Genomic DNA, 13465 nt, shown 5'->3' with positions numbered 1-13465 from the left:
TTATTTATTCGTGGGACATGGGCATCGCTGGCTGGCCAGCATTTATTGCCCATCCCTAGTTGCCCTTGAGAAGCTGGTGGTGTAGCGATTGATACAACTGAGTGGCTTGCTAGGCCATTTCAGTGGGCAGTTGAGAGTCAACCTTATTGCTTTGTACTGTAATAATATCCTGCAGATTTTTCATGATTCGCCCCATATCCTAGCCCAGTGTTGAACATCAGAAATTACTGACTATCCACAGATGTGACTATGGTGACACAGACACCATTTTAGCCATGTGCATTAATTTTGTCAGCAAACGCCTCACATATTTTCACAGAATACAGATAATATACTTTACACGTGCAAATCTTCCCAGAAACTTTTTAACCACCATTTAACAACCAGGGACATAAAGCACTCACAACAATCAAAAAATGTGCACACTCGTTCTTTTCGTGTTAGCATTTTTACCAATAAACATTCAAAAAAGTTAAAGTTCACATATGTGCTCTGTGCTAATATGAGTTTTGAGGTCACATGGCCAATGACAATGTGTTTAATTCTTGTTTTACTTGCTGATCAGAAATGCAATGAGCTGCATATGATGGTGACTAATATATTGGATAGTACTGCCCTTGCCAAACATAAGGTAAATTAGTTGTATAAAATGTTTTCTGTTTCCTTCTGCAAACTTAAAACAGGCTGCAGGATGCACTGAAACATTTGAAGAACATGTAGATAGCAACTGGCTTGAAAAAGTTACTGCATCAGACAGACCACTCCGAGCACTACAGGTAAAACAATAATATTTCATATTTATTTTTTATGTTAAAAGCTGAAACCAAATATCCTTGAAAATCTTTAATCCTGTTAAAATATTAAAGTCTGAAAACATTTATTAATTTGGTAATCAATAAATGCTCAGTTTTTCAGCAGGTCATCGGCTGAGGTTGCTTGGCATTGACCCTTTCCTCAGAATGTGTACGTAGGAGCTTAAAATGAAAGATAATGGCTGGAATTTTACCGCACTGCCCACCACGGGAATCAGAGTGGGCGAGGGGTGGAGAATGGGAAGGTCCGTTGACCCTGGGCAGGATTTTACGGTTTCGGGACAAGCGTGGCCGTAAAATTCCACCCATTGACACACTTGATGCCTGATTTTTAACTCTTGAGTGTGTTAAAATTGGGTCCATTGTCAGTTAGGATTTGAACGTGCTTTCTAGGGCAGGAGGTTGTCAGATGCAGAAGATTAAAATGCAGGAGTGTAATTAGAAGTTAACTTGTTTAAATCTAGCAAGGTAACCCATTATTTAGAGAAGCATAGCATATTATTTTATGCTAATAACTGGAAATAAATTGAATTAAGTCTGATTACATCTATTACTCTGTATGGGTGGTATGATGGCACAGTGATTAGCACTGCTGCCTCTCAACTCCAGGGACCTGGGTTTGATTTTCGGCTTGGGTCACTGTCTGTGTGGAGTTTGCACATTCTCCCCGTGTCTGCATGGGTTTCCTCCAGGTGCTCCGCTTTCCTCCCGCAGCCCAAAGATGTGCGGGTTAGGTTGATTAACCATGCTAAATTGCCCCTTAGTGTCCCGGAATGTGTAGGTTAGAGGGATTAGCTGGATAAATGTGTGGTTGTGGGTATAGAGCCTGGGGTGAGATTGTTGTCGGTGCAGACTCGATGGGCCGAATGGCCTCCTTCTGCACTGTTAGGTTTCTATGTTCAATTGCCATTTGAGAAATAAAGCACCTTAATGATTTATGTCCGACCTCATTACACTAGGCCCACCGTCGAAATTATTGAAAAAGACACAAATAACCAGTTTAGATTATAAAGTAGATTGTCTTGTTACATCTTTAGCTCATATTTTACTCCATTCAAGGCATTGTATAAATGCAAGTTGTTATACTACTTAAGTTAAATATTGAGCTGTATAATGACATTCCTGAAGTTAGGGTATTTCATACTGCTTGCAGGACTGACCAGCACATCTCTCTGAGATAATAACTGAGACAAGACTCAAATGTATAACAAGTGTAAAGAAAAGTGCACTAAAGTAAAATCTTGCATTACACAATAAATTAAGGTAGAAAAAGTCTTATTTTCCATGTAACTCTTTACCTCCGTTTTGGAAAGGACCTACTTATATTTAGCTGTAATTTCTCATACATGCCAGAAAGTCCTGGTACCTTCAACAAGTGGACATCCTTTAATTGATTCTGGTCTATTTTTTGCCTTTCCTCCTCTATCAATTTTTGGTGATATTGGCCACACATTATACACCTCTCCCAAATTTCCTTTCCGTTGATGGATTGGTGTGATGAAAAGCCTTGGTGTGATCGCTGTTTATCGAGTGAAGTAAATTTTTTGTAGGGGGGGGGCGGTTTCAGCAGGTCATACCCAAAAAAACTATTCATCATGGACAAGGGTTAATATCGGCAACAACAACAACTTGTATTTACGTAGCACCTTTAATGTAGTAAAACATCCCAAAACATTTTACAGTAGCTTCATCGATCAAAGTTTGGCATCGAGCAACGTATGGAAATTAAAAAAAAATAGATGACTGAGAGCTTGGTTGAAGAGGTAGGCTTTGTGGATCTCCTTGAAGGAGCAGAGCAAGGTAGTGAGGCAGGAGACTTTAAGGAGGTAATTCCAGATATTAAGGCTTTGGTATCTGAAGGCATGGATGCCAAAGATAGAGAGATTAAATTGCACAGGAAGCCAGAAATAGAGGAAGGCAAAAACCTTGAAGGATCGTAGGACCGGATGAGGTTACAGAGAAAGCGAAGGGCAAGGCCCTTTAGGAATTCAAAACACCAGGATGGGAATTTTAAAATTGAGGCATTGGCGGTGGGACTGAGGTTAATGAACGCACGAGTGATGGGTAAATAGTGGGCTATTTCAATCAATATTTTCTCATCTGATGTCCAAATTCACACTTTTCAACAAAGGACTCTAGATTTATTGGCTGTTTTTCTCTTTCCCTTTCCTTGGTTCAGGGGCAAGAAGGCCAACTGCAGCACCAAACAGGTGTCCTAACTGGGACCTACAACTAAAACAAAGACTTTGAATTAAGGTTCAGACACATGAGCTGGAATTTTACCATCCCGCCTGCCACGGCAATCGGAGCAGGCGAGGGATGGACAATGGCAAGGTCCATTGACCTCAGGCAGGATTTTATGGTTTTGGGACGAGCGAGGCCGTAAAATCCCACCCATGGGTTTTTCGTGCCTTGACAATTTCATAGTCACTCCTTTGATATCAAAAAGGTTTCATGTTATTTTTCTGTGCTTTTAAAATTTAGAATATCGCAGAAGCTAATTCATGCAGTTTGTTTTTGTTGTTTGATAAACCTCAACTGATTTAGAGAAAATACTCTTAAAATCATACAATTGATCTGGTATTTGGTAAATTTCTGAAAGGTTTGACATGTTTGTGCAGGCAGCTGAATTTAGTGGGTACCAGGTGAAGGGCTCTGCATCCAGTGACACAGTAGTCAGGGCCTCTCAGGAAGAGTTAGAATTTGAAGAACGCTTTGATCCTTTCCATCAAGTTCCAGGAAGCCTCACTACAGATGCCAGTTTTGTATCACCACCTTTAGTGAGGAATTCGGCGCTGACTGCATTGTTTCAGGTAAAGTTAAGATGAGAGCGACTGAGTTTTCAAATGCAGTGTTTCTCAGTAAAGTGCACATAATTATACAGACTTATGTGTGCACAACTTGAAAAAGATTTCAGATTCACCAATTGATAAGAAAACAAATTTTAATTTTGCGGAGGACATGTGTGTCACGGCTGAAGATGATCAAGGTTTTTCTTTTCTTTAATTAATATTCATCTCTGTTTAAGTATATATTTCTATTTGTATACATATGGCTAAGCATATCCATGTTAAATTCTTCCTCTCTTCAACTTTGTTGTCTTGATAAACAGCTTTTATTTATTTTTTCCAATCCCAGTGAAGCCCGTTTTACCAACAAACGTTCCTGACCAACTGAGTTCTTTTGGTTCATCCTCTAAATTTGAATAGGCACAGTTGGACTTTCACAAGGTTAAATTAATTTGAGATATATACAATTATTGTAAATGTAATAGACACCAGACCAGGTAATCATTATTGGGCCTGGAATTCCTATTTCAACAAAAAAGGGAGAACAAAGAACAAAGAAAATTACAGCACAGGAACAGACCCTTCAGCCCTCCAAGCCTGCACCGACCATGCTGCCCGACTTAACTAAAACCCCCTACCCTTCCGGGGACCATATCCCTCTATTCCCACCCTATTCATGTACTTGTCAAGACGCCTCTTAAAAGCCACTACCTCCCCCGGCAACGAGTTCCAGGCACCCACTACTCTCTGTGGAAAAAATCTGCCTCGTACATCTCCTTTAAACCTTGCCCCTCACACCTTAAACCTATGCCCCCTAGTAATTGACTCTTCCACCCTGGGCAAAAGCTTCTGACTATCCACTCTGTCCATGCCTCTCATAATCTTGTAGACTTCTATCAGTTCGCCCCTCAACCCCCGTCGTTCCAGTGAGAACAAACCACGTTTCTCCAACCTCTCCTCATAGCTAATGCCCTCCATACCAGGCAACATCCTGGTAAATTTTTTCTGTACCCTCTCCAAAGCCTCCATATCCTTCTGGGAGTGTGGCGACCAGAATTGAACACTATATTCCAAGTGTGGCCTAACTAATGTTCTATAAAGCTGCAACATGACTTGCCAATTTTTAAACTCAATGCCCCGGCCAATGAAGGCAAGCATGCCGTATGCCTTCTTGACTACCTTCTCACCTGCATTGCCACTTTCAGTGACCTGTGTACCTGTACACCCAGATCCCTTTGCCTATCAATACTCTTAAGGGTTCTGCCATTTACTGTACATTTCCTATCTGTATTAGACCTTCCAAAATGCATTATCTCATATTTGTCCCGATTAAACTCCATCTGCCATCTCTCCGCCCAAGTCTCCAACTGATCTGTATCCTCTGATGGTCCTCGTCACTATCCGCAAATCCATCAACCTTTGTATCGTTCGCAAACTTACTAATCAATCCAGTTATATTTTCCTCCAAATCATTTATATATATATATTACAAACAGCAAAGGTCCCAGCACTGATCCCTGAGGAACGCCACTTGTCACAGCCCTCCATTCAGAAACGCACCCTTCCACTGCTACCCTCTGTCTTCTTTGACTGTTTTGTATCCAGTTTTGAGCCAGTTTTGTATCCACCTTGCCAGCTCACCTCTGATCCCATGCGACTTCACCTTCTGCACCAGTCTGCCATGAGGGCCCTTGTCAAAGGCCTTACTGAAGTCCATGTAGACAACATCTACTACCCTACCCTCATCAATCATCTTCGTCACTTCCTCGAAAAACTCGATCAGGTTCGTGAGACACGACCTCCCCTTCACAAAACCATGTTGCCTCTCACTAATATGTTCACTTATTTCCAAGTGGGAATAAATCCTGTCTCGAAGAATCCTCTCCAATAATTTCCCTACCACTGATGTAAGACTCACCGACCTGTAATTACCTGGAATATTCTTGCTACTCTTCTTAAACAAAGGAACAACATTGGCAATTCTCCAATCCTCTGGGACTTCCCCTGTAGCCAGTAAGGATACAAAGATTTCTCTCAAGGCCCCAGTAATTTCCTCCCTTGCCTCTCTCAGTATTCTGGGGTATATCCCATCAGACCCTGGGGACATGTCTACCTTTAATGTTTCTCAAGAACCCCAATACCTCCTTTTTGATCTCAACATGACTCAAACTATTTACACATACTTTCCCAGACTCATCATCCACGAAGTCCTTCTCTTTGGTGAATACTGACCCAAAGAACTCATTTAATACCATGCCCATTTCTTCTGGCTCCACGCATAGATTCCCTCCCTTGTCCTTGAGTGGGCCAACCCTCTCCCTGGCTACCCTCTTGCTCCTTATATATGTATAAAGAGACTTGGGATTTTCCTTAATCCTGCTGGCCAATGCTTTTTCATGACCGCTTTTAGTCCTTCTTACTCCTTGCTTAAGTTTCTTTCTACTTTCCTTGTATTCCACACTTGCTTTGTGTGTTCCCAGCCTCCTAGCTTTGACAAATGCTTCCTTTTTCTCTTTGACCAGGCTCACAATATCTCTTGTTATCCAAGGTTCCCAAAACTTGCCATACTTATCCTTCATCCTTACAGGAATGTGCCAGTCCTGAATCCCTATCAACTTACACTTGAAAGCCTCCTACATGCCAGATGTTGATTTGCCCTCAAACATCTGCCCCCAATCTACATTCTTCAGTTCCTGCCTAATATTGTTGTAATTAGCCTTCCCCCAATTTAGCACCTTAACTTGAGGACCACACTTATCTTTATCCATCAGTACCTAAAGCTTACTGAATTGTGGTCACTGTTCCCGAACTGCTCCCCTACTGAAACATTGACCACCTGGCCGGGCTCATTCCCCAATACCAGGTCCAGTATGGCCCCTTCCCTAGTTGGACTATCTACATACTGTTTCAGGAAGCCCTCCTGGATGCTCCTCACAAACTCTGCTCCATCCACGCCCCTAGCACTAAGTGAGTCCCAGTCAATATAGGGGAAATTAAAATCTCCCACCACAACAACTCTGTTACTTTTACACCTTGCCAAAATCTGCCTACATATCTGTTCCTCAATCTCCCGCTGGCAGTTGGGTGGCCTATAGTAAACCTCCAACATTGTGACTACACCTTTCCTATTCCTGAGCTCTACCCATATTGCCTCGCTGTATGAGCCCTCCGAGGTGTCCTCCCGGAGTGTCCTCGATCGTGTCAAAACAGGGTTCCTGTTTTTCTACAAAATTAACATTGACCAAATCATATACTCAGGAATCAGATATCAATACTGTGCATTCCTGTAATTTTATTAGAAGTTGTTCATTGCAGGGAGAAAGAGGGTTTATCCTGCTTTTCATTAAAGGAGGTGCATTAATTTCAGTTCAACATTAATGGGGTGGCACGGTGGCACAGTGGTTAGCACTGCTGCCTCACAGCGCCAGGGACCCAGGTTCGATTCCCGGCTTGGGTCACTGTCTGTGTGGAGTTTGAACGTTCTCCCCATGTCTGCATGAGTTTCCTCCGGGACTCCGGTTTCCACCCACAGTCTGAAAAACGTGCTGGTTAGGTGCATTGACCCGAACAGGCCCCCGAGTGTGGCAACTAGGGGAATTTCACAATAACTTCATTGCAGTGTTAACGTAAGCCTTACTTGTGACTAATAAATAAACTTTAAACTTAAACTTTAAAGTTACAGTGGATTTAAAAAAAATAATTTTATGGGATGTAGGGCATTGCTGGCTAGACCAGCATTTATTGCTCACCCCAAATGGCCTTAAGAAGGTGCCTTTTTGGACCCTTGTACCATAAGTACACGCATAGTGGTGTTAGGGAGGGGTTTCCAGGATTTTGACCCAGTGGCAGTGAAGGAATGACAATATATTTCCAAGTTACGTTGATGAGTGACTTGCAGGGAAACTTGCAAGTGGCAGTGTTTCCATGTGTCTGCTGCCCTTGTCCTAGATGGAAGTTGTCATGTGTTTGGAAGATGCTGCCTCAGGAAGCTTGGCGAGTTCCTGCAGTGCATCTAGTGCCTGCCACTATGTTTTGGTGGTGGAGCGAGTGAATGTCTGAGGTCGGAGTACCATTCAAATGAGCTGCTTTGTTCTCGATGGTGTCAAGCTTCTTGAGTGTTGTAAAATCTGCATTCATCCAGGTAATGTGGGCGGAAACCGGAATACCCGGAGGAAACCCACACAGACACGGGGAGAATGTGCAAACTCCACACAGACAGTTACCCAAGCTGGGAATCAAACCTTGCGGTGTGAGGCAGGAGTGCTAACCACTGTGCCACCGGGCTGCCCCCACAGTCTGAAAGACATGCTGGTTAGGTGCATTGATCCGAACAGGCGCCGGTGTGTGGCGACTAGGGGATTTTCACAGTAACTTCATTGCAATGTTAATGTAAGCCTTACTTGTGACTAATAAATAAACTTTACTTTTAATTGGACAGTATTCCATCACACTCCTGATTTGGGCCTTGCAGATAGTGAACAGCCAGGAAGTGAGTTACTTGCTGCAGGATTCCTAGCCTCTGACCTGCTCTAGTACCCATAGTATTTATACGATTAGTCCAGTTCAGTTTATGGTCAATGGTAACCTTCCAGGATGTTGATAGTAGGGGATTCAGCGATGGTAATGCCATTGAATGTCAAGGGGCGATTGTTAGATTCTCTCTTGTTGGATTTGATCATTGCCTGATACTTATGTGATGCGAATGTTACTGGCCACTTGCCAGCCCAAGTCTGGATTGGGGCCAGGTCTTGCTGCATTTGGACATGGATTGTTTCAGTGTCTGAGGAGTTATGAATAGTGTTGAACCTTGTGCAGTCATTAGTGAACATTCCCACTTCTGATCTTGTGATGGAAGGAAGGTCATTAATGAAGCAACTGAAGATGGTTGGGCTTAGGACACTATGCTGAGGAACTCCTGCAGTGATGTCCTGGAGCTGAGATAATTGACCTCCAATCACCATAGCCATCTTCCTTTGTGACAGTTACATCTCTAACTAGCGGAGTGTCTTCCCGTCTGATTTCCATTGACTCCAGTTTTGCTAGGGCTCCTTGATGCCATACTCGGTCATCAATGTGCCGCCACCTCTGCTGGGTCTGTCCAGCCAGACAGGACATACCCAGGGATTGTGGTGATGGTGGTGACTGGGACATTATGATTTGGTCAGTATGACTATAGTTTGGCTGTTGATTGAATAGTCTGTGAGACACCTCTTCCAGTTTTGGCACAAGCTCCCAAATGTTAAAAATAAATAGTTAATATCATGCAACTGATGTTGGTAGGTCATTTTTGATGGATTATTTCTGTAACTGAATGAAAAAGTATTTTCTTTTGGATATGAACTATATAAAGTGAACGGTGACATAATTAATATTTATGTTCCAGGATGCAACACCTCAATTATATTTAAACTGTCCACATCTTTCTGTAGTTGAATTCAAAACCTTACTCATCACGCTGTATTGTTCTATGCTCCAATCAAACACTTCTCTAAATTCAATTGAATTTAATTTTAATTAGAATCTATAATAGTATAGATTGATGTTGAATGTAATTCAATTCAATTCAAATGTTTTGGATTTTGTTTATTGCAAGGTAAACTCTCCAATACAACAGGTGCCTTCGGGGGATACATTTGTGGGTAATGCTCTCCGATGTTCCAGAGGTAATCTCCACAGCAATGCGGGAGAACTTGAGTTTTCAGTGCCAATCCACCAACCGAGTACCAGTGGTAAGTTACTTGTTATCAAAAGAGAGTAAATTCATAGACTAGGGGATAAAAATCTGAGGTACAATTATTCTTAAAAACAACTGTAAGTTACAATCAAGTACAGGAGTGTCATTGTGTACAAGAACTGTCAGTAATGAACTTGGCATCTGTAAATTTTAATAGGCTAATTGCCATTGAAATATTTTGAGACATTAACGCGTAACATAATTAATGATTATTGTTATGATTTCACTCAGTGGACAGAATTTAATGACCCCCTTGGAAGCGAGTTTGGAGGCGATGTGATTGGGTGGGAGGGTTTGAGGTGGAGATCTCAATTAAGCCCAGGGTGGGAAGATAGCAGGTGGCCTCCCTCTCTAGGGGCCAATTGAAGCCCTTAAGCGCCTATCCTGCTGCCAGTGGCATTCAACCAGCAACAGGTGGGGACTCGCCATCCAGGGAGGTTGCCCAGCCAGCCATGTCGCGTTTTCCTCTGGCTGTGTGGTGTAGAGGTGGGAGGAGAGAGGCCTTTGTGGCTCTTTGTGACTGATCAAGGATCCCAACACTGAGAAGGATGGCCCGCAGGAAGTCACCACACTGCCCTTACTGTTGATTCCTCTCCCCATTAGGTCTGCATTAAAACTGTTTCCAGCATAAAATGAGAATAGTTTGTCATAAGATTTTTTGTAATCATGTATAGGTTATACATAATGATTGAAGAACATAGAATCATAGAATCCCTACAGTGCAGAAGGAGTCCATTCGGCCCATGGAGTCTGCACTGACAATGATCCCACCCATGCCCTATCCCCATGTCTCCGCATATTTACCCTGCTAATCCCCCTGACACTAACGGACAATTCAGCATGGCTGATCCACTTAACACACATTGTGGGAGGAAACCACGCAGACATGGGGAGAATGTGCAAACTCCACACACACAGTGACCCAAGGGAATCGAAAACTGTGAGGCAGCAGCGCTAACCATGATAATACAAGTTCAGTACTTGACCTTAATGGGTGCCTACACATCCTGCGTACCCAAAAAGCATCTTTAGACGTCTTAGAACATTTGTCCAATAGGACTCTTCCCGATATGAGCATTTCCAAACACTCTCAGCAATTTATTTTCCATCTAGTATTTCCTCAGTGAGGGAAAACAAAGATTGCTAAATGAAAAGATTATTGTAAATATGCAGTTGATAATTTTCACATGACCTTGCGTGCTTTCTGGCACCATAGAGGAGGTTCATTTTGGACTGTGGAATGGAGTCCTGACAAAATTCTACACCCATGAATGGAAGTGATGTCACAAGTCCCCCTTTGACCGAGCTGTGAAAACCTGTGCAACTCATTCAACCAAAGTTATTGTTTTTTTGAGCACATTCCATTGTTTGACTACTGACCCAGATTATTTGTCAGCGATTAACCTAGTATCAGATGATTATTTGTTGTTCCCTTGAAAGCTCTACTCTTGGTTATGAGGCCACTGAATGGATGATGTCTATCTTGGTATTGAAAGTATTCCATGAGCTCCTTGCACTTACTATTGGATATGAGTGTGGAGAGGGATTTGAAGACAAGCTTGGTACACATATACACACATAGAACATTACAGCGCAGTACAGGCCCTTGGGCCCTCGATGTTGCGCCGACCAGTGAAACCAATCTAAAGCCCCTCTAATCTACACTATTCCAATATCATCCATATGTTTATCCAATAACCATTTGAATACTCTTAATTTTGACGAGTCCAGTAATGCAAGAAAAAGCTGAGGCTATGTCACCCTGATGAGCAAGCACTGAAATTGTGAAGTGTTATATTAGATTTAACATTCACATTGCTTCTGTCTGCACAGATGCTGCCAGACCTTCTGAGTTTTTCCAGCATTTTTGCATTTCTAACCACTGTGCCACTGTGGGGTTAGCACTGCTGCCTCACAGCGCCAGGGACCCTGGGTTCGATTCCCGGCTTAGGTCACTGTGTGGAGTTTGCACATTCCCCCCTTGTCTGCGTGGGTTCCCTCCGGGTGCTCCGGTTTCCTCCCACAGAGCAATGATGTGCGGGTTAGGTGGATTTCATAGAATCACAGAATCCCTATGAAGGGGGCCATTCGGCCCATCGAGCCTGCACCGACCACAATCCCACCCAGACCCTATTCCCGCAACCCCATATTTACTCTGCTAATCCCCTGACACTCTGGTCAATTTAGCATGGCCAGTCAACCTAACCTGCACATCTTTGGACTGTGGGAGGAAACCGGAGCACCTGGAGGAAACCATGCAGACACGGGGAGAATGTGCAAACTCCACACAGACAGTGACTGGAGATCAGAATTGAACCTGGGTCCTTAGCGCTGTGAGGCAGCAGTGTTAACCATTGTTGGCCATACTACGTGTTGGGGATTAGCTGGGATAAATGCGTGGGGTTATGGGGACGGGGCCTGGGTGGGATTGTTGTCGATGCAGACTCGATGGCTGAACGGCTGCTGCACTGTCAGGATTCTATGATTCTTTTCCAGCATTTTCTGGTTTTATTTCAGATTTGTGGAATCTGCAAAACTTTGCTTTTACTATACAAATTATATGTACCTAGTAAGTGATGAAAAGCTTAACAGGTTCACAATCTATATTTGTAGAGATATTTCCTGCAGACAATCTTATGTTCATGTTCTTGTCCTTCACAGGAAATGAAAGGCCAAACAATTTAGCGAATAGTACAGTTTCAAGAAGCCAATCAGCTTTCAGACTAAGAACTCCACTTGTTACTTTGCCAACAACCGATAAATGTATCGACCAGACTCTTGCTTCAAGTTCCTTTGAAAGCCTTTCAGGTACAATTGAACCAGATCAGCTTATCCAGCGCTCAGTTGTTAACTCAATGAATAGCCGCCAAGGAGATTTATATGACTGTTCAGAAAACAGAGTCAGGCCTGAGTATGTGAACAGGAACTGTGAAACTTTTGTGAATAATGCTGATGCTTACACCCTAGAACTTGCAACCCCGGCCAGCCTTCAAGCAAATTTACAGGCCACGGCTAGCAAATGGCTAAAGTATCAAATTGCAGAGCCGCCCAACCCAACGTCTCCAAACAGTGGCGGCTGGAGTCAACAAGATCATATCCTTGGTCCGGGACGAATGTTTGAAATGGCGGCATTTGAGGATGAAAACAGAGAGGCACTTGCAATCCAGGAAAGTGTAAATGATTCCTTTTCCATACAGCTAATAAAGGACAAACTGATCAAACAGCATGAAAGTATATTCAAAGCAAATGAAACATGCACTTTGCCAGTCATCGGTTCTGTCCAAAAAGGGCACAATGTATTAAGTAAAACAAACCAATACAGGGAAGATTCTCAGGTAAGTGACTAGTTTCAATTTGTCCGTGTAATGTAATTTTTACATAACCATTGCATTTGAGAATGTTTCCTTTAATGTATTTTCTCTTTTAAATCCGGTGATAAAAAGTTGCTTGTAAAATTATAAGATGAGCATGATAAAAAGGACACTTTAGGCTTGTCAGCCATAAAATACACATTGATTTGGTTCTGAGTGTTCAGTTTCTGTTCTTTACTGCAGAGTGTCACAGTGTCAGAGTTATGCTTTCCCAAAGCAGATGTTTCGCAAGGAACAAAGACTGTTAAGAGACAAGTAACCATCCCAGCTACCTTCCTTAGTCCTACCCATTACAGACAGGTCTTCACAACAGCAATAACAGGTATAAATAATACAATTTTTGGAACTTAAGGGAATCAAATGATGCAAGAATTGAGCAGGAAAGTGGAGTTAGGTAGAAAATCAGCCACGATCATGTTGATTGTTCAAGGCACCCACGACGGCTCCTATTCATTATGTCCTTAAGTCACTCAAAAAGCTTTGAAGTAGACACTAAAGCTATTCAAAGATTGCTGTAGATTAATTAGTTACACTGGAGACAAGTACTGCCATTTTTAGTTTACAAGTCCTGTGATTATTCAAAACTACCAGTAGACGTTATGGTTTAAATGATCTCCAGTTAACATTGTCTATCTCTGATGGCTCAGTGGGTAAATATGGAACTGATATGGATGCAGAAGTTATGCTGCAGCTATACAAAACCCTAGTTGGACCCCACTTGGAGTACTACGAGCATATCTGGGCACCATACCTTAGGAA

At 42.6% G+C, this 13465-nt stretch overlaps 1 protein-coding gene across 1 annotated transcript in view; it reads left to right on the top strand.

The window, feature by feature from the left end:
• Positions 1–13465, top strand: part of LOC144507749 (5'-3' DNA helicase ZGRF1-like) — an 85529-nt gene that overhangs the window by 19750 nt on the left and 52314 nt on the right. Inside the window, 4 exon segments of the mRNA XM_078235057.1 lie at positions 684–776; positions 9195–9330; positions 11997–12670; positions 12890–13028. Coding sequence (XP_078091183.1) covers positions 684–776; positions 9195–9330; positions 11997–12670; positions 12890–13028 — 1042 coding nt within the window.

This window comes from Mustelus asterias, chromosome 1, assembly GCF_964213995.1.
Source record: "Mustelus asterias chromosome 1, sMusAst1.hap1.1, whole genome shotgun sequence".
Lineage (NCBI taxonomy): Eukaryota > Metazoa > Chordata > Chondrichthyes > Carcharhiniformes > Triakidae > Mustelus > Mustelus asterias.
Note: the sequence above shows the minus strand (reverse complement) of the source record. Positions and strands in the feature narration are given on the sequence as shown.